The 19,212-nt window shown below is 42.3% G+C and overlaps 1 protein-coding gene across 1 annotated transcript; it reads right to left on the bottom strand.

The window, feature by feature from the left end:
- Window positions 1-2,549: 2,549 nt before the first annotated feature.
- Window positions 2,550-9,683, bottom strand: APOH (apolipoprotein H). The gene is made up of 8 exons (XM_057368894.1): window positions 9,588-9,683; window positions 8,343-8,519; window positions 7,338-7,434; window positions 5,930-6,006; window positions 5,206-5,394; window positions 4,418-4,597; window positions 3,740-3,937; window positions 2,550-2,933 (listed from the first exon to the last, which is right to left on the bottom strand). Exons 1-8 carry the CDS (start codon window positions 9,649-9,651, stop codon window positions 2,863-2,865), a joined length of 1,053 nt encoding a protein of 350 aa, XP_057224877.1. The 5' UTR covers window positions 9,652-9,683; the 3' UTR covers window positions 2,550-2,862.
- Between the last annotated feature and the right edge of the window lie 9,529 nt (window positions 9,684-19,212).

Genomic DNA, 19,212 nt, shown 5'->3' with positions numbered 1-19,212 from the left:
TCCTCCCGCTCACGGAAACGCCTCCGGCAGAGCCCCGGGGAGCTCCGGGGAACMCACGGGAGGTGCCAGCGCCAAATCCTGCCCTTGGGTTTGGCTGATCCCCAGCACAAAAACACGGGCTGGGTGGGGAATGATGGATTTGGGAATATCGATGGGTGAGGAGCTCGACATTCCCTGTGCCCTGGGTTCATCCCCAGCATGGACAGCAGGAAAGAAGGGGGATTCTAGCAGGAAAGAAGGGGGATTCTGCCCCTCTGCCCCTGTGCTCTGTCCCATCTGCAGAGCTGCTCCAGCCCTGGGGAACAACAGCAGGAGGAGCTGGAGCTGCTGGAGAAAACCCTGAGGAATCTATGGAGCTGATCCGAGAGCTGGGGATGCTCACCTGGAGAACAGAAGGCTCCAGGGAAACCTCAAAGCCCCTAAAGGGGCTCCAGGAGAGCTGGAGAGGATCTGGGGACAAGGGATGGAGGGACAGGACACAGGGAATGGCTTCCTGATAAGAAACCTGTATAAAACACCTCCAGGCATTTGTGTGAAACCGCATTCCTAACTTGGTATTACTTAGAATTTGATGAACTGTGGATACACTGATGCAGAACACAAAGATATCCCAACCAGAATACAGAGCAAATTCCCGATTTGAATWGTAAAAGTGTGGTCTTTCCAATAAAACACATCCAGTACTTTTTTTTTTTTCCACCACATTTTGCCATGTTCTCTTATCTCTTTAACTGTCTCGGCAGGTTGCCACAAGTAACATGAACACAGCTTAAGGCGTTTTTTTCAAACATCTCAAAATACAGAAAAAAAAAAAAAGAAGGCAGGTTTCACTGCCTCACAGCAGCTCCTGGAACACTTGGAGTCGCAAGACATTATTTTTCAGACCTTCTGAGTGAATCTTTCATGTCTGGAAAGTTGTGATTCACAAACACCTYGCTACTTCAAAGAGTTAACAGGTCACAGATTTTTTTTTCTCCCTCTCTTGCTTCTGGTGACTAGATAATAAATTCAGCATGTGAGCATTGRCTCCTAAGGGTGATCTTTTCAAGTGTTCCAGAGCTGCATATCCAGCAAGGGAGCAGGGCCAGCTGGTGTGTTCAGTCATTATCCTGCTGCACAAGGAAGTAGAACTGGGAGAATTTCCTTAGAAAAATCTCAGTTTTTCCTGGGGCAGCTGTTTTTGTGCAAAATATGAGTCATTTCAGGGGTGAGCAGCGTTTGGGTGGCAGTGAATGCTGAGGTTACTTGTGCCAACTTCACAGGGTTTGCTGTGAAATATGAATTAATATTAAACGGTGTTTGGTGTCTCAACAGCTGCCCTGAACATCCCAAATTCAGAGATGGATCCACACAGCATTTAGACTTTATTTCCAAATTAATTAAATTGAATTGAATTGAATTGATCTATGGATGTGTTAGAAGGGGTTTGGGATGTCTTGGCCTGCAAAAATCGTTTGAGGATCCCACCTAAACATGATCAGAATCAAAACATGGCACACACTGTACCGACAAAATATCCACTGCAGCTGCCAGCATGAATTTGTCTGTCTCTGCTCTAGAAAATGAAATTGTCCCTGAGTACAAAGTACTAAATGCTTAATAATAGCTGCTTCAATCTCTCCTTAAAAAGAGGAAGCATAAGGACAAATTGTATCAGTCATACTRTTAAAATATTCATATGCAGCCTTAAAAAAAATGAAAAAAGATAATTAGAGTATGTTCAGAGTTCTTTAATGGCTGCTCTACCATCTCACAAGCAGTTTGATCATAATGTTAAATGGTTCTTTTAAAAGTTCTGCTGTAGATTACTTACTGTGGAGCTCATGCTTTTCATCAAAGAAAAGGCTTTTAAACTGCAGAGGGAACCATGTATGACTCACGACAATTTATTATATGTGTACCACAAATATTTCTCTATCACTTTCTAGTATGTTGAAATTATAATTACTTTTTCTCAATGAAAACACAGACATAAGCACAAAACTTGCCAGACTGGATCCTACCAGTGAGCTGCGTGAATCGTAAATCAAATTAAAAGTACAATTTACTTCAGAGCTTCTTAATGACCAGAGATCAGTACTGTTGCTCAATAGTGTATACAGTTCTCTTAAAAAAAATTAAAAAAATAAAAAAACAAAAGCCTGAAGCAATGATATTGTGTAATATTGAAACAGTGGTAAAAATTAACAGTGGTTTAAGACAGTTRCAGGTGAAGTTAGAATCCCAAAAAYKAAATAGTCTTACTAACTTAAGCAGTTTGGGGGTTTTTTTTAAGAAATATTAAAAATCCCTTTATCTGATRCCATTGTTGTTTAAATCAAGACTTGGCTTGGAAACTCATTTGGAAATCTCAGTCCTTCTACTCACGAAAATTCTGGAAAATCCCAGGCTGATGACCCYCTGCCCATCTGTAATTAAAGGTCCACTCCCTGTCACAGGGGAGTGCTAATGGAATGAGGAGTCAGTAATTATTAATGATGAAGGCCTTTTGCTGCAGGAGCTAAAGGATCTGATGGATGATTAGGTAATATTAAATATGAACACACCAGTGGTTGGAAATCACTTTATTGTAAAGCAACTGCTATTGAGGAAGTCATTTACAGCTCATAAACATTGGAAATATGGAAAGAGAAGCCGTATTGCAGGGATTTGGGAGAAAGCAGAGACAGCAGAATGGAAGTTAATGRCTGGAAAATTGTGTTTTATCTTGAGGAGACTGGATAGGATGGAGGGAGGRAAAAGCATTCACAGAGTCTGGAATTCACCTGGGAATTTACACTCACAGGACCTAAGCTTTCCTCTCATATGTGAAATGTTCTCTCTGAGCAAGGCAGAAATTTAGCGCTGTGTTATTTCTCTGCTTCAGGCTTCATCTTCACATGCTTTCATTTCTGAGTAGTCTTTCTTCACCAGACTTGAGAAAAAGCCACGTTCTGTTGGAGACAGGGGAAGAACTTGGGTTAAATTCTTGAAACGCACCATAGCTGAAACCAACAGCGAGGTGAGCAGTCAATCTTTGCATCCTAGAAGTGATGTTAGAAGAAACAGGCGGGTTTAATTTCAGAAGAAAGCTGCAGCAGAAGCCAAAAGTGAGGAAAARTGTTTTCCTCGTGCATAGGCTGTGCTTTCCCTACACTTACAAACGAAAATAAAACTTACAAGGAAAATTGTCTGCAAGGAATGTTGACAAAACAAATGCAAAATATTTCCTCTTGCTAACAAAGTTGGTGATGTCGGTTTATTTATTCTAAAAGCCTGCGTGCCTGTGAAGTGGTTCCTCCAGCATCAATTCCTCCCCACAGCTCTCAGCTGCTTTTCAACATTCTTGGTCTAAAGTGTTTTCTTGATCAGCATAAGGTGGGAATAATTCACCAGAATAGGAGAGAATACTTCAGGTTTTCAGGGCTGAAGCAGAGTTCAGGCATTTTATCCCTAAAAAAAGATGCTGATGCAAGGATTTGTGAAATCCCAGAATGCTTTTACTATTTTCTAGCCTTTTCTTTGGGCTATACCCACTTTGAGTAACATCTAGAACAGGACAAGAATTAAAGCAGAGCTCTGACACAACCAAAAGAAAAGTCTTGCAGGGCATTCTCTCCTCAGGCCATTTTCTTCCAAAATACCCAATAATTCAAATAAGCACTCAAATAGGGCTTGAAGATTAATTATGACAAAGAAAACCCCTCACTGAAGCAGTTGTCATTCCCCCACCATGGTGGGGGTTCAGCCTGCCCCATACCTTTGAAACAGGCAGGGAGGGTGAAGTTTCCATCCACACATTCCACATCCACAGTGTAGGCACAGGATTTTTCCTTGTTCTTGCAGAAGAAGGACACAGTTTCCCCGTGCAGAATTCCATCCTTCAGGTCRTCCTGAACTTTCTTCTTCTCCCCATTGTACAATACTACAGCTTTCTTGACTGGTATTTTACACGGGGCTGTAAAAAAAATCCAATTATAAGGAACAGGTTTGAAAAGGGGGTAGAGATCCCATCAGAATTCTGTACAGGTGACATTTGGGAATGAAAAATGTGTCCCACATACATACAGAACTCCTGCTGGTATTAAAATGCTGGAGAAATTTAAACCCTGAAGTATAGGGTATAAAGTCTCCAGTGAAAATCCAGCCTCAGTGAAATTTCTGATATTAAATAAGAAGAGGAGAGGAAATACTAAAACAAAATAARGTTACATGGCTGATTCTTGAAGTCAATTCAGACATATATCATATCATATCGTATCATATCATATCAAACATTTAATGTTGGGAGTGGGTGTAGATTATCAGCACCTTACAATTCCTTTTTTTGCTTCCCTTTGATCCCAGCTCCAGCACAAAGGAGTGACAACAGTCAGAGCGGTGATCTGATGGAAGAATCCCATTTGATTCCTGGTTTCTGAGGGATGGGTGTGCTCACCTCTGCAGATTGGCTTTGTGGACCAGTTCCCAGTGTTTTCACAGCGGGAGAACTTGGATCCCTCCATCACGTAGCTTGTCTGGCAGCCAAAGCTGACACTTTCGTTGTAGTGGTAAGTTCTGCGSACTGCAAACTCTACAAACCCATTTTCTATTCCTGTTGGTGTGGGGCAGGTGACAACTGTGGGACAAAACCAAAGCCAAAGCTTTATCAGTGYCAATTAAAAAAAAAGGCCACATTATATACCTGGAAAATGTGTAAAAACTTCTGTGGTGATTCTTTCACAGAAAAACACAGCCAGGGGAAAGATAGCTTAAGCCCCACCACAAATAAATAAACATGGCTTGTTTTAAAGACATGTCTATTCCAATCTGTGGTTATACATGACCTAAATGTGGTGGAATTTAACTGAAAGCAGGGAAGCTTTTAGGACTGTTTTTAGGAAGTTTTTAGGAAGTTTTYAGGAAGTTTAGGAGGRTAAGGCTGACKGTTTCTTAAGTAAATCTGWGCACTCAGAACCAAATGTTGGCTGCACACTGGAAGCCAGGCTCAGGCTCTCCACCTTTAGCAGGGTTTATTTATATAACCTTTACACCTGCAGCAAATATTTTGTCAATCCCATGTTGTGTGCCATGGGTTGGCAATCCCCTTTTCCTGAAYGACCACAGAATTCAACTGCAGAATAATTGTGCTGTATGTTTGCAATAACACATGTAAAAAATAAAATATTGAGGTTGTTCATGTAGCTCAGGAATATTTTTTGGTGTGGATAAAGGTGAGTTACTCACCCTTGCACACTGGAATGCTGCTCCAGGTGCCATTGGCCATACAGGTGGCTGTCTCGTTCCCAATGAGGGCCAGAGGAGGGACACATTCAAACAGGATTGTGTCCAGGAAATGAGAAACATTCCCAGGATTYAGGCGCCGGTAAGAAAGGACTGAGAATTCCGGGAGCGAGGGAGGTGCACAGGTCACAGCTACAACAGAAAATTAAGGGTTRAAGATTAAATTATTGTAGGATCAGAGGAGCAGCACGTTTATAACTAAATTAACCCATTTTGAATCGTAGCTGGCAAAACAAATAGCTCAAATTTAAAGTCTCAGGGGCCTCAGAGTATGGAATTCATGAGTTTTGCTGTATTTTTCAGGCAATATTTTTACTTTTCAATAAAATGTTTTTGCAGGATGGGTTATAGCAAAACCCTGCATAAGTACAAAGGCATGACAATATCCTCTTTTTATGCCAGGGAGGAGGAATTTGAGTGGATAAGCATCTTACCTCCAGCTGTAAATAGCATCCCTGATCCCGACCTTTTGTACAGACCTTTAAACTGTATTTCTCACAAATCCACGCATATAAAACCAAATATGCAGGATTCTGCTTGGTTTTTCCTGACCAGCTCAGTGCTAGAGGAAACTTCTGAATAAACATCTCTAATTCTGAGCAGTGGAAAGGAATCCTTCTGGAATAACAATAAGGATAAAAYAATTATTTATTATTGAAACACATACGTTGGCACTGTGGAAAGGTTCCAGTCCACTTTCCATCTGCCATGCACTGGCTCGTTCTCGACCCAACGAGGTTGTAGCTGGAAATAAAATGATCTGGTTGTCAGAACGGGGAGATCAATCAAAGCCCTGTCATTTCTCATAAACTGACTTCACTTTATTCAGAAATCCTTCTCTGGTTTAGCAATTCCTGACCTCAAAGTTTAGAATCGGATCTGAAAAATCCTTAATGTTCAAATATTGGGAAGATCCCCACAGAAGGCTTGACACAACAGGATGTTTTGTTGTTTCAACTTTGTATTCCTGCAACTGATTAATACTATGGATGTATGTAAATAGCAAACGTTGATCTGTGCTTGCTGATGCAAATGTGATGGTTTCTTGGGAGGAGTTCCTAGTTAATTATGGCAATTAGGATCAAATATTGGAAAGAACTCAGCACTTTTCAGAACTGAAGTCACTGAGGTGCATAATAATATTTTAATCCAGATATTCACTTCAATTTCCATACACACACTACATCCTGCTCATCCTCTGTACTYACACCATTGGCATTTACTCTKGGTTTTYAAKAAATCCTCATCCTGWGTCTGTCATTTCAATATCATGCAGYGAAAATTGTAAACTATAAAGAYCTGTTAAAAAGATCCCTAAATTATRATTAGCAAAATCGAATCAARTCCCATTGSKAYGTTTGGTKTCATAGTTGAATKTATTTATTCCTTATCTTGCTCCTCTTTACAGGAAGATGTTGTTGAGGCTGTTGATATTTTTCAGTGAACTCTAGGCTGTGTCTCACCTGTGACCTTCCAGGTAAGCACTGTTTAGTCATTAATTACSCAAGAACAATTAAATACCTGCTGCKATCAAATGCTTCCCTGCATTTACCATCATTAATTTTTTAAATGCATTCTTATTTCTAAAGCTAATGAGTAGCTTTGAATAAAAGTGCATTTCCTGCAGGTAAGTCAGGATTAACCTCATGTTTTCATTTATTGAGCTTGTAAAGGCATGGAAACACAATTTCCAGCCTTCAGAGCCCAAGAGCATAACTTTGATGGAGATTATCTACTCTCTGCTGTAGGATTTCATCTCATGATGTAATAAGAGGATTTGAAAAGCAGGGGAAAGCAGTCCAGAATAAATCTTCGTATAAAATCTCTGCTATTTTGGTGGTTTCCATATTTGTAAGACTTTTCTTTGGAGCAGCAAAGCTCCATAATGTTATGGCCAAGACTGAACAGAGGTGGATCACCAGAAAGGCCTTTTTTTTAAATGATTTCTGAAATTGAGATATTGAATTGAGTTTTTATGTGCAGTTTCCTGTGTTCTCTGTCTTGCAATATGGCAGTGGGTGATGCTACAATGTGAGTTGGGTTTTTATTTGGCAGCATGAGGAAGGGACACTTACCCTGGATCACAGGAAAAAGTTACAGTGCTCTGGTACTGGAACTCTTGAACATCAATTTTCCCATTCAGCAGGGGTGGAGGAGGGGGRCATTTCTTTGCTGTTTATTAAAGATTTTTAAAAAAAGGATCATATCATTTCATGAGGCTTGAAAGAATAATTTCATTATAATGGGAACCAGTGGATCAAAAACCTTCATTTGGGTRTTTTTGACATTTCGCTTCTCCCCTGTACCACATTCCACAAGTCTGGCTGCTCTATCAAAACACAGTCATTTCCAGGCTTCTGTGATTAAATATTTTTAACTCTTCATTGTCTGAGGAATAAAACTTCTGAGGGATGCAATAAATGGCCAGTGAGGGATGCAGTAAATGACATCTGAGGGATGCAATAAATGACCTCTGAGGGATGCAATAAATGACCTCTGAGGGATGCAATAAATGACCTCTGAGGGATGCAATAAATGAGCAGTGAGGGATGCAATAAATGACCTCTGAGGGATGCAATAAATGAGCAGTGAGGGATGCAATAAATGACCTCTGAGGGATGCAATAAAGGACCTCTGAGGGATGCAATAAATGACCAGTGAGGGATGCAATAAATGACATCTGAGGGATGCAATAAATGACCTCTGAGGGATGCGATAAATGACCTCTGAGGGATGCAGTAAATGCAGGGTTTTCAAGCGGTCAGTGCTGTTAGAGGATGAGCGCTGCTGGGCTGGGGCAGATAAGGGTTTGCCATTTCCAGGTCCAATCTCCACCCCACCCAGGAGCTGAGGCTTTAGGGCAGATGTAGGACAGRAATGGGAAGATCCTTCCCCTATTACCACCCCTTTTCTCCCGCTCTTCTCCTCCCAGATGGAACACACCCCATTGCCTTCCACCAAGCAAGGGGAAGAACCACTGTAGTCACATCTGCTCAAACCCATCCATTTCCTCCCGTGGATGCTAAAATCTCCTTTCCAGCCCCATGATGCCATAAATGAGGAGCTGCTGGGGTACTCACGGAGGCAGAGCAGGGTGTTGAAGGCCCAYTTGCCCGTCGGGAGGCAGGTGTACTTCCTCTGCCCGTTGTTGGGCAGGAAGCCGGGCCGGCAGGTGTACTCCACCTCCTCGCCCACTTCATACACCTTTTTGTCCACATTAATCGTGGCAAACAGCACTTCTGGTGGCCTGGGGCACACTGCAGGGAAGGAGATGTTGGATCAAAAATGGGAGCTGTTTTTATTTCTCAGCTGGAAGAGGAGGGTTCTCKATCATTTTGAGTTATGGGATCTCCCTGCCCTGAGCAGAGCTGTCCTTTTGCATTGATGGATGCCATCAGTATTAGCCAGAAAAAAATGTGTTATTCTTCTCCTCCTCAGCAGCTTTATCCATGGCCCCAGTTAGGTTTTGTGTCACTTTTTAAACTAAAATCTACTTTTCCTTCAAAATAGATTTATGAAGGTGGTGCTCAAAGTGAGTCAATCACGGTAAATAACCTTGGACAAAACAGGGGGAGAGAGACTTAGAAGAAAACAAATACCTTTCATTTTTAATCTAAATCATTTTGGTGGGGCCAGGTATTTTTTCTTGTAATAAATTTTTTTCCCTCTGGTTTCTCCAATTTTTTTCTGTTTGCTGGGGCAGACCCTCTGTTCCATGAGCCAGCTCWAACATCTCAAACATGCTGACAGCATGAACAACTCATCACCCAGAGGGTGAGAACAGGAGGGAACAGCGAGGGAGGAACGGAGAGAGCAGCCTGAGCTCTGTGAGGACGTGGAGAGAGGCTCCTGCTGGCATTGAGGGAGAGCACGGAGGGATACGGAGCTGCTGATGGAGAAATAAACCCCAAAAACAGGGAGAGGGGACACGAGGGMCAGCCCAGAGCCAGGGGTGAGGGGGAAAGGGGCAGAAAAGCGAGGCAGGAGTGGGAGAGCAGAGCAGGGGAGCGGGCAGAGGATGGAGCAGGTGAATTCCTGGCACACACAGTTCCCCCCTGGCATGCAGAATCCCACATCTATCAGCTTTTCTCCTGCTTTYCTTCRTTTCATAYCTCTSTACACAGCCACTCACCTGCCMGTGGRTGAGGAAAGTRGAAATRGAAAAAAGCATGGAAAGGGAAAAGRGCASAAAAGCTTGCAKAGAGAACCCCTGTTCTAAACACTCAACCAGGGTTATGTCGAGGCTTTAAAATCCCGTTGTTTTCTGCAGTTTCCCCAATTCCCCTGCAGGATGAGGGTGCCCTTAGGACATGGAAGGCACTCACCTTTGGAGGCCAGAATGCTGTGGCTCAGAGCCACCAGGACGCCGAGCAGTGCCAGGGGGTGCATCCCTGCCAGTCCCGAGTCCCGAGTGCCCTGGGACAGAGATCCTGCCCTTAAAAACCCACACTGGGATGGTTACACATTAACTCTTGGTGTTTATTCCCATCCCAGTAAACAGCAGAGAAAAGCTTCCTTGTGTGGCTGCTAATGAAGGCTGAAACAGTCGTCACATGGCGAGTTGGGTGCATAATGCGGGAATTCAGAGGGTGATTCCTGCTCCAAACAGGCTCCTCTCTGGCTGTTTCTGCTCAGCAGCTCCTGTTGGGACCCACGGTTCTGGGGAAAACAGTATTCTCAGCATCTGTGGARGATGAGGATGTTTGGAATGTGAAATCRGGACAAATAATGGAGCTGTCACCCYGAGGCTCRTGTTATCCCTYGGGWRTGGACATTTCTATGGACCAAAGACYCCRGTAGTTACAGCAAAATCATTTTAAGGCAAAATGATCCATTTTGGAGTGACATTGGTACTGTCCTGTGCCTCCAGTGATGTACCAACCCCATGCCAGTTTGCACAGATGATGATCTGGCCTGAAACTTCGGGCTTGGGGGCCCTGCTTGATCTGATTGCTGTTGTCTCCCAATTACCAGATAACCCAAAGCAGCAGAGACAGTGCTCGGTGCCAGCACTGCAGGAAGGCTGAAATGACAAATCCTGGCCTTATTTGTGACAAGGGAGTCATAAATCTTATTTTGGGTGCCATAAAACCTTGTTTTAGCACTGCAAGCTTGGATCATCGAGTCAGGACTCGACAGGTATCAGCCAAGGTTCTGATCACTGCAGTTCTCCTAATTTAGCAGATTTTAAACTGCAGGAGCATCTGATGTGCAACCAAAATAACGTTTGTGTAATGATTGTTCCACAGTTTGGTGTTTCTAATCTAAGTATCCTCCTCCCCTGCTGACTCACAGCCTGCGAGGGGGAGTGAGGGACATCTGAAGCTCTGAGAGAAGCTGGGTTATGTCAAGCTCTTGTTTCTGGAATCTCCAATAGTTTGTTTGTTTGGTTTTTTTTGTTTTATGAAATTTCTCTGTTTGCATTCGAAACATGAATTTTAGCCACAACATTAAACAATTGGGAACGTGGTATTCTGCTCAGAAAGAAAACGCTGCGAATGTCCTGGCTGGAATATTTACCAAACACACAGCGCCGAAGGGCAAAGTACCACTGCTAAACCAACAGAAAAAGATCGACTTCATTTTCTGTATTTACATCTGATTATTTTTCCATTTGTCACAGCAGCTTTTTTCCTCTTCTCTTTCACAAGGGGCTTTTCCCTTGGAGGCACGGTGATTTAATGAACTTTACTGCTCCTGGTTTAAACCCTTCCTCAGACCGGCCCGATATTTGGATTCTGTCCTTTTCTGTGTTTAAAATAYCGGGAATAGATGGGGAAAATTTGGGGAATTTCGGCGCAGCTCCCGCGCAGCTCTGCCCGGGCGCAGCAGRGGGCGCAACGCGCTCTGCCTTGGGCAGAAAATTCCAAAGTTTTCTGTGCCATAAAACAGGAAAAAAAGAGTTAAATTACCTGGGTTGTCATGTTCAGCCAGCCAGAAGCCAGGATCCACTTTCTGTGTGTTATTTTCCAGTCAAATATTACATATATTTATATATATTTATCTATAAATATATAATATATCAATCAATAAATATATATAAATATAAATTTATATTTTAATATGAATATATATTTTATAAAATGTAACTTTATTTGTATTTCTATATTGCCCGGTCCAGCAGGAGGTGTCCCTGCCCATGGCAGGGGGTTGGATCAGGATGATTTTTAAGGTCTCTTCCCACCCAAACCATTCAATGATTCTGTGATRTTGGAGGCAAACGTGCAGTGCCAAATATTGACCTGACAGAATGTCTTGGTCACAAAAGAAGCAAACAGTGACTATATCATTTTAAAGAATATTATTTTCACTCAGTAGCAAATTTTAGGGGTAAACCGCATTCCTAGTTACCACTGWTTTTTTTTCTGAACTTAACAAAATAATTATCATTTTCATCCCGGATCTGAAATCTCTTGAAKCACCTGCTGTGGGCACTAAATTCCCAGTTCCTGTGTGATTCTGAGATGTCAGAGGGCTGGCTCGGACAGGTGACAGCAGGGCTGTGTCCTCCTCAGAGGCACCAAGGTGTTCCMTTAAACTCACAGTGTACAAAACCAGAGCGCCTTTTACAGCGACTTCCTCCTCTCCGCCTTCTCATTTCCTGCACAGAAAACCCGGAGAATCTCTCTCACAGTTCTGCTGTGACCCAAATATTGTGAAACAGTCTGTTCCTCCGACAAATTTATCTAAACGCCGTCTAAAAAAATCCCGCGCTGAATTTCTTCCTCGGGAATGTCGAATTACGAAGCCTCGGGGGCAAATTATTCTCGGTGAGAGTTTGAATCTGCAGTGAGCAGATCTGCAAGGGATGATTTTTGAGCTGTCAGTGTGAAAGCACAGTATGGAGGCACAGACCTTCTCTTCTTTTTTTTTTGGCTGGGCCCACTTTTCACTTTTCCYTCGGTGCATTCAAGGATGAAGCCATCAAAGAAAGCCTCCTCACTCCAGCCAAACAAAGCTTTCAAAGTTCTCTCCATTATTATTCTTCCACTTGCCATCAAGCCAAATGCCGCAGATTTCTGTGAGAGCAGCATCTGACCTGTTTTATTTCATTATTTTATGTATTTCTGTGTGCATTGCCTGCGGTTGGCATCTTGTTTACAACCCAGAGAGAGGTCGGGATGTGCTGCAGGTTCTCCAAGGAGCTCTCTGTGCTGCAGGAAAGCACTTTGCACCCTGAGCACATGGAACTGCCCTTGGCATTTTGGCACCCAAAATCCAGCAGAGCCCTCCTGGCCACGCTTCACCCCGGGGTGACCCCTGCCCTGCCCAGGGAGGATTTTTCTCACTCCATCCTCCCCTGGCACGGTGCCACAGCGCTGCTGGAGAGCCCAACCAACCCMAGATTTATTCACTGCCTCTCTGTGCCTTTCCCAAGTGATGGATAAGAGGATCAGAAGCTGYTTGGGATTTTCATCTCTGTTAAAACCTCCCCGAAAAGGGCGCGTTCTGCCTGGGAAACAGAGAATTCCTGATAAATCCACAGCCCCAGTCAGAGAGATCCTGGGATCTGCATCASCCCAGGGATATCATCTGCTCAATTCTCCCTGGGCACAAGGCCAGAGCGTTCTGGGTGATTAAATCTACCTTCTTTGTGACTCAGTTCCTGTGCAGAATAATCAAAAAACTGATGCCGATCTCCCTTATGGTCAAACCCAAAACCATCCCACACCAGTCCAAGTCTCATCATCAGTTTCATTTGAGGTTTTTCTTAATGGGATTTCATCAATGTTTTAATGTGTGATTTTAAGCAGTTTATGTCCAATTAAGACAATTACAAGATTAAGATTTTTTTTTCTCCTCAATCTTTATTAAGTTGACTAATTTTTTTATTTTATAATTTTATAATAACATATAATACATATATAATATAATGTATAATTCTATATAAAACACTATATAATCATATATTTTTATATCTATTTACACATTTGGATATATTTACTTTTTTAAAAATATATTTATATATATATACTTGTATTCTTGACAAGTTACTCCAAAAGGAGAATCCCTCATTTCACTCTTGTCTGACAAGCCTGAAAAATCTAAAAAGAAATKAAAATTCCACAAACTGTTGGATCTGGAGGGTAGACCATTGATTTTATAGGATATTTAAGAGTGCTCTCAAACATTTAAACCCAAGTGGGTGAACTTAGAGCTAATGCCACAGGTTTGTCTGGAGCCAGGAATTTTTCCAGAAATGTCTCCCTGCTCTTGGAGCTCCTCCATCCCCCTGTGGGGCTGAGGTTGTGTCTGATGCTCSTGGCACCACATTATTCCGTGTCTGGATCCTGTTAACAGGTTTTTACTGGACCTCAGGGATGGTTTCAGTGGTGAGGACCATTAGGAAGATCTCAATAAACTAATTTCCCTTTGTGAGAGCCTCTAATCTGCAGCAATAAATCCAAGGGGAAGCTTTCCTAAGAGGAAGCAGATTTTGGAGGGGCTGGTATCAAGAACTGGAATCAGATTTTCTGGAGGGCTCCAATCCTATTTAGACAAATAAATGAAGGCCATGATTTTAAAAGTGCTTACTTTGTTTTTTTTAAAAAAAACCCCACATTTTGGGTGTGTTGGTTTCTTTGGAAGATGCAGCTCTGCCTTGTGGTTTCCAGAAGGTTTTGACAATCTGGAAATCTTTGACTCAGCTRCTTTGACAATCTCCACGTGTGTGTCTAAAAATTCTGATTCTGGTGGTGTCATCTGCACCATCAACAAGCCAGGCTCTTCCTGGAGTTTTGAATTTACTTTTCAATTTTCTATAAAAACAACAAAAATAAATATCAAAGGTTGTTTTTCCTTTATTCATTGCACATGGGGATTTTTTTGCGTTGCCCAGGAAGACAGAATGATGCTGCCAGCATTTTGGCAGCAGGAATGAGATGAACCTGCAATCGTTCCAGCATTGCTGAGACTGATATCAGTGACATTCTCGTAAAYTCAAGTTTTGAAAGGAGAAGATGTCCAGATGTTTTGGAAGGAACAGACCATGAGCACTTTACAAAGTGAAAAGTATTTATGACATTAGTTGGAAATGCACAAAAAGCACAAGTATGGTCACTGCATATTTTGGGGTGTTTTTTTGTTATTATTTCTAGGAAAAAATATTCTTGTTTTTCTCCCTCATGCCATTTAATTATGCAGTTATTTACGAGAAGGACATTTTTTTCCATGTTTATCAGGCCACAGTCAAGCTGAATAATATTATTCCTTTGTGCAGGTTGGTTTAATCACTGTTCCAAACATTTTTAAACTGAACTGCTCATCTCTCGTCTCACAGGCACAGCACATCTGGAATAAAACCCACTGGCATTTTCATATGGAATGCCCTGGGTTGTGTTCCTCCTTTTTTAGCAGCACTGTGGGTGATATGTTTGATTTTTAAATTCTGTTTTCTAGAAGAAAACCATTTTAAATGTAACTCATACTGAAATATGGAAACAGTGTATAAATAACCAATAGTTTTATTTACATCCAAATAGGAATTCTGGCCTATTGAGGTCACAATACCTCATGAAGCTGAATGGCATCATGAGCCTGACTTAGGGCGACCTAAGGAGATGTTCCCTTGTTATGATATCCATTAGTCTGCTAATCTTTCCAGTCTTTAATCCACAATACTGTATTAAAAGACCAAAAATAGTTTCCACTGTCATTAATGGACTGTTTCTGCCTTTTTTTTTTTTTTTAAAGAAAATTCTAGTGTGAAAGTGAGTGAATGTTCAGYGCTGACAAAGAGAATCCTTCCTTGCCTTCCTTCCCTGTGGCACAGAGGTTTTCCACATTTTGTTTTTCTGAGCTTTTGAAATGCTTTTTTTAAAAATGAACATTAATTTGTTTTGTGCATCAGTGTTTTCACTTCTCAGCCCTTCGAAATCAAACAAACATTTTAAAGCTGTGTTTGTCCAGCCAAACTCTTGTCATTTCAATTATTGGCATTTCCAGGAGTGTCAACACTCRTGCAGGGCACAGAAGGAYGTGGTATCGTTGGAAATCTGACCAYTGGAAATGGCATTCAGCTTTCTCTGCTTTCAACACGTCCCAAAATCGTGGTGGCGAAGGAAAAGAAGTGAAAATCCTGCACATTCCAGCTGATACAATTCTGTTCTTTTCTCACATTTATTCTTTACAATAAACAAAATGCAACATGAAGGTTACTCTTTCTCATCTCTCTCTGATAAATGCTATTGAGCTGTCAGAAACAATAAGTTGAAGGATGATCTGCATAATAACTGTTTACAATTCATCTTCACAAGGCAAAATCYTGCTCTGGCAAAATAATCATCCCTTTCAAACTGAAGATCTGTGGGAATGWGGTAAATAAAATGGCCCACWCTTTTCTGCTCACGGACTTYRGTGCCAGTGAAGACAAAGAACAGCCTCAAACAGGGGGAGTTCAGGAAAAAATTCTTTGTGGAAAGGGTGATCAGGAAYTGGAAAGGGCTGCAAAAGGAGGTGGTGGAGTCCCCACCCCTGGAGGTGTCCAAGGATTGGTAGGGGATGGCACTGAGTGCTTTGGGATGGGTGATAAGGTCCATCAGCTTGGGTTCAGTGGTCTTGGAGGGCTTTTCCAGCCTCAGTGGCTCTGGGACTCTCTGATCCTGTGTGAACCACCCTAAAGAAACGGTGTCACCCTGCTCCACCAGGGCTCTGCTAGCTCAGGAAAACACCTGAGCCGGTGTTTTCCAGCAATGGAGCAGCACAAAGTCATTTACTGTTTCTTCATCAGAAAAGCACTTTGGAGAGTCCAAGAGTCTCAGGAAAAGGTTTCAGGGCAGTGACGTCTTCTCCTTGCCACAGCATCACCTCTGGATGTCCCTACAGAGRGCCTTGACCTGCAAACTGGAACCCTCCAAGCAGAACTTCAGTGCAAAAACACTGGGAAAAAACAGTGTTTTGAGGGTAACTGTTTGTCAGCTGGCAGAGATACAGCAAATGATTTTTCTTTGTTTAGAGAAGCAAAGGAAAGCCCTGGAGATGGTGATGGTGGCTCAGGCAGGGCCATCAAACCCATCCAGAGCTTCGTCTCTCACAGCGACCGCAGGCGCTCACCTGAGGAGAAGTGAGAAAAGCAAACACGACACTTCCTCCCCAGAATCTCTCATTTCCTCAGAATTTTCCATTCAGGGAACTCTCTGGKCCAGCTGTGGTTTGGGTTTGTCCTGTGATATCCAACATTCTGTCTGTCCCAAGCCACCCCACTGCCCTGTTCACGCCCTGCACCAGCGCTGGTCCCTTGTGTTTGGTTCTTCTGGACAAGGAATTCCAGGGGTCAGCTGGCCCAGACAAAACCCACCTACTTTGTTCCTTRCAAACCTGTGCCCCATGTTTTTCTGAACAAACCACAGAGGCTCCCTTGTTTAGCTGGTACAAGAGCAGTTTGTTTTTTCCACATGGTTTGAGTGCTTTGTTTGTATTTCAAAGTCTCCATCTTTCTGCCTTTTTTTTTGTGTGTGTGTACAGCTGAAGACTGAACGTTTGCCTACACAAGAGAATTGTTCTGATGCACTCAAAAGAGTGTGAATTCCTTTTTGGAAGAGATATTCGAAATTTTTTTCCAGAGTGTTTGCTGGTGGGAAGGACAAAATCAGCAAAACAGCAATGACAGCAATGCTCCAGCTGAGGCAGAAATTTTTGTTTGTACAATCTGGAAAGTGAAAAATCCAAGAAACATCCCCAAGGACCCCCATCATTTTTCAGCATCAAGCTCTGATTCAGCTCTGTAAGTTGGAGATATTTCACCATTCTCCTCGTACTCCTGAGACAGGAGAAAAGAAAGCATTGGGCTGTCACTCAGAACACTGATATAAAAAAAACCTTATTTTACACTCAATGTTCTGTATATGATCAGGCATTTATTCCCAATTCTAGGGAGAGCTGCTGGGAAGATAATGCACACAAGCTCTCTGCATGAGGAATGGGTTTGGCACAACTTTCAAGGAAACTCAGGTTGAAATAATGGCATCATTTCTGTGTCACCACGGGAAGGAGGATTTTTCTGTTTAGGACAGATCAATGGGCTGCAGTTTCATCCCTGGGAAATTATTAATTATTRTGATAGACCCATTTTTCTTTTCCCCAGAATTTTTTCAGAAATACTCTTTCTGTGATGCTTCATCTCTYGCAGGGACTGTTTTTTTTCTGAGCTCAGTGGGTTTTTTTTTGACTGTGTTTTAATGCATGCATTCAAACTTTCCCATTGGTACTGGAATGTGTAAACAGTCTGTCACATGGAATAATTTAATAATAAAACCTGCCTCATGACCCAGTGCTTCTCAACCTAAGGAACTTGTAGGGGAAAAGGGCAGAGAGGAGGATCTGTGTAACTACAGGGACGGAGTTGTGGGGGCTCTAAACACAGATGCTGAAAYGCACAGAAACCTGAGAGAAAAGGACAAATTATTTCCATCTTCTCACCACAGGATTATCAGACAAATTCTTACAGAAATTTATCTATTTACATCACCACATCCTACCTTTTGCTTTTTATTGGAAACATCCAAGGTCTATTGTTGCCAAAACCGGGGTAAGAACAATAAACAGCTTTTTGGGTTTGTTTTTTTTTTTTTTTTTTTGGTGAATGGTTTTGTAGTAGGAGCTGGAAAAACCACATGATCCATAATTAATCACTTCTGGCCAAAACATGGGAGCTTCATCACTAAAGTCCATGGGTGATTTCAGTCAAACAGAGAAACAAAGTTTATATTGCACGGGGAAAAGGAAATGAGAAAAACCTGGATTCCTAAGTTATACTGGGAATCCCATAAATTAGTGGAAACTGGTAACTGGTTTTGACTTAATTATGCAAGTAATTATCCCACAATAGCTGCTGGCAGAGATATCTCATGAGCTGGTTCTGAGGAAATTCCTTTGGAAGATGAGATTGGGTGAAGCGAGTAATTTTTAGACAGAGATGTCACAATGATCAAATCATCCTTCCTAAAAAGGGCTTTGGAAAATAAACTCTTGTCCTCAGAACTCTCCAGAAAGGGAAGCACTTGTGATTTGCTTCGAAATGTGAGGAGGAATTAGCTCGGGAATTTCCTTATGGGCCTGCAGCAGGAAGTGATTCCTGCTCATTGAGGATTTCTCAGAAGCAGGAAATAATAAAAGATTCAAACTTGCCAAAGCGGTTGATGAAGGTGTTCTCCTTGGCTCTCTCTGCATGGATCTGAGGCACAACAGAGCCTGTATACACATTTCCTCTGGGAAAAAAAAAAAACAAAACCTTTTTTTATTGCTTTTTGATTAAAAAGTGGTGCAGGCAGTAGTTTGCTGTTCCTGCAGATGAGTAAAAGCAAATTTATTCCACGAGAAAGTTCTTTCCAAATGAATCCAGGTGCACTTACAGACCCAGGATGGTATTGATGAAAATACAGAAAGGACCTCAGAAATTGTGCTTGTWACAGCAATAATCAAATTCTTAAGAGGAAAAAAATCCTCATAAATCATCCAGTGGGAATTTATCAAGGACACTCCCTAGGATGTGATCCAAACAGTGACACAGGAGTAAATTTGCTATGAGAAGACCCCACAAATGSCACTTTGGAGCAGGAATTCCAAAAGTGCCGGCCTGGAGATTGGAAAAGCTGCTGCTCTGATTTTATAACAGTGTCTGTGCCTGAACACAATGAGGGAAAAAGTGCTAATTCCTCGTCCAGATGGGCTGAACCAGGAGAGAACTGCAAACACTGCCCTGGGCAGCAGAGCCAGCCATGGGCTGCTGGGGGATGTGGGCACTCAGGAGGAGTGGCAGAGGCATTTCCTCCTTTCTCTGCAGAGGAGGGATGAGTTCCTGCATCACCCACAGGACCTGAGCAGAGCAGGAAAAATGAGTGTCCAGGTGATTAAAAGCCTCCCAGCAATAGGAGCTGGTCCCAGCAGCACATCCCAAAATTGTCTGAGGCGGGAACATGAAATCCCCTTATGGGATCGCTGTAGGAATGTCGT

Source organism: Malurus melanocephalus, unplaced genomic scaffold (genome assembly GCF_030028575.1).
Source record: "Malurus melanocephalus ecotype Western Australia unplaced genomic scaffold, MMel_1.1 scaffold_98, whole genome shotgun sequence".
Taxonomy (NCBI): Eukaryota; Metazoa; Chordata; class Aves; order Passeriformes; family Maluridae; genus Malurus; species Malurus melanocephalus.
Note: the sequence above shows the minus strand (reverse complement) of the source record. Positions and strands in the feature narration are given on the sequence as shown.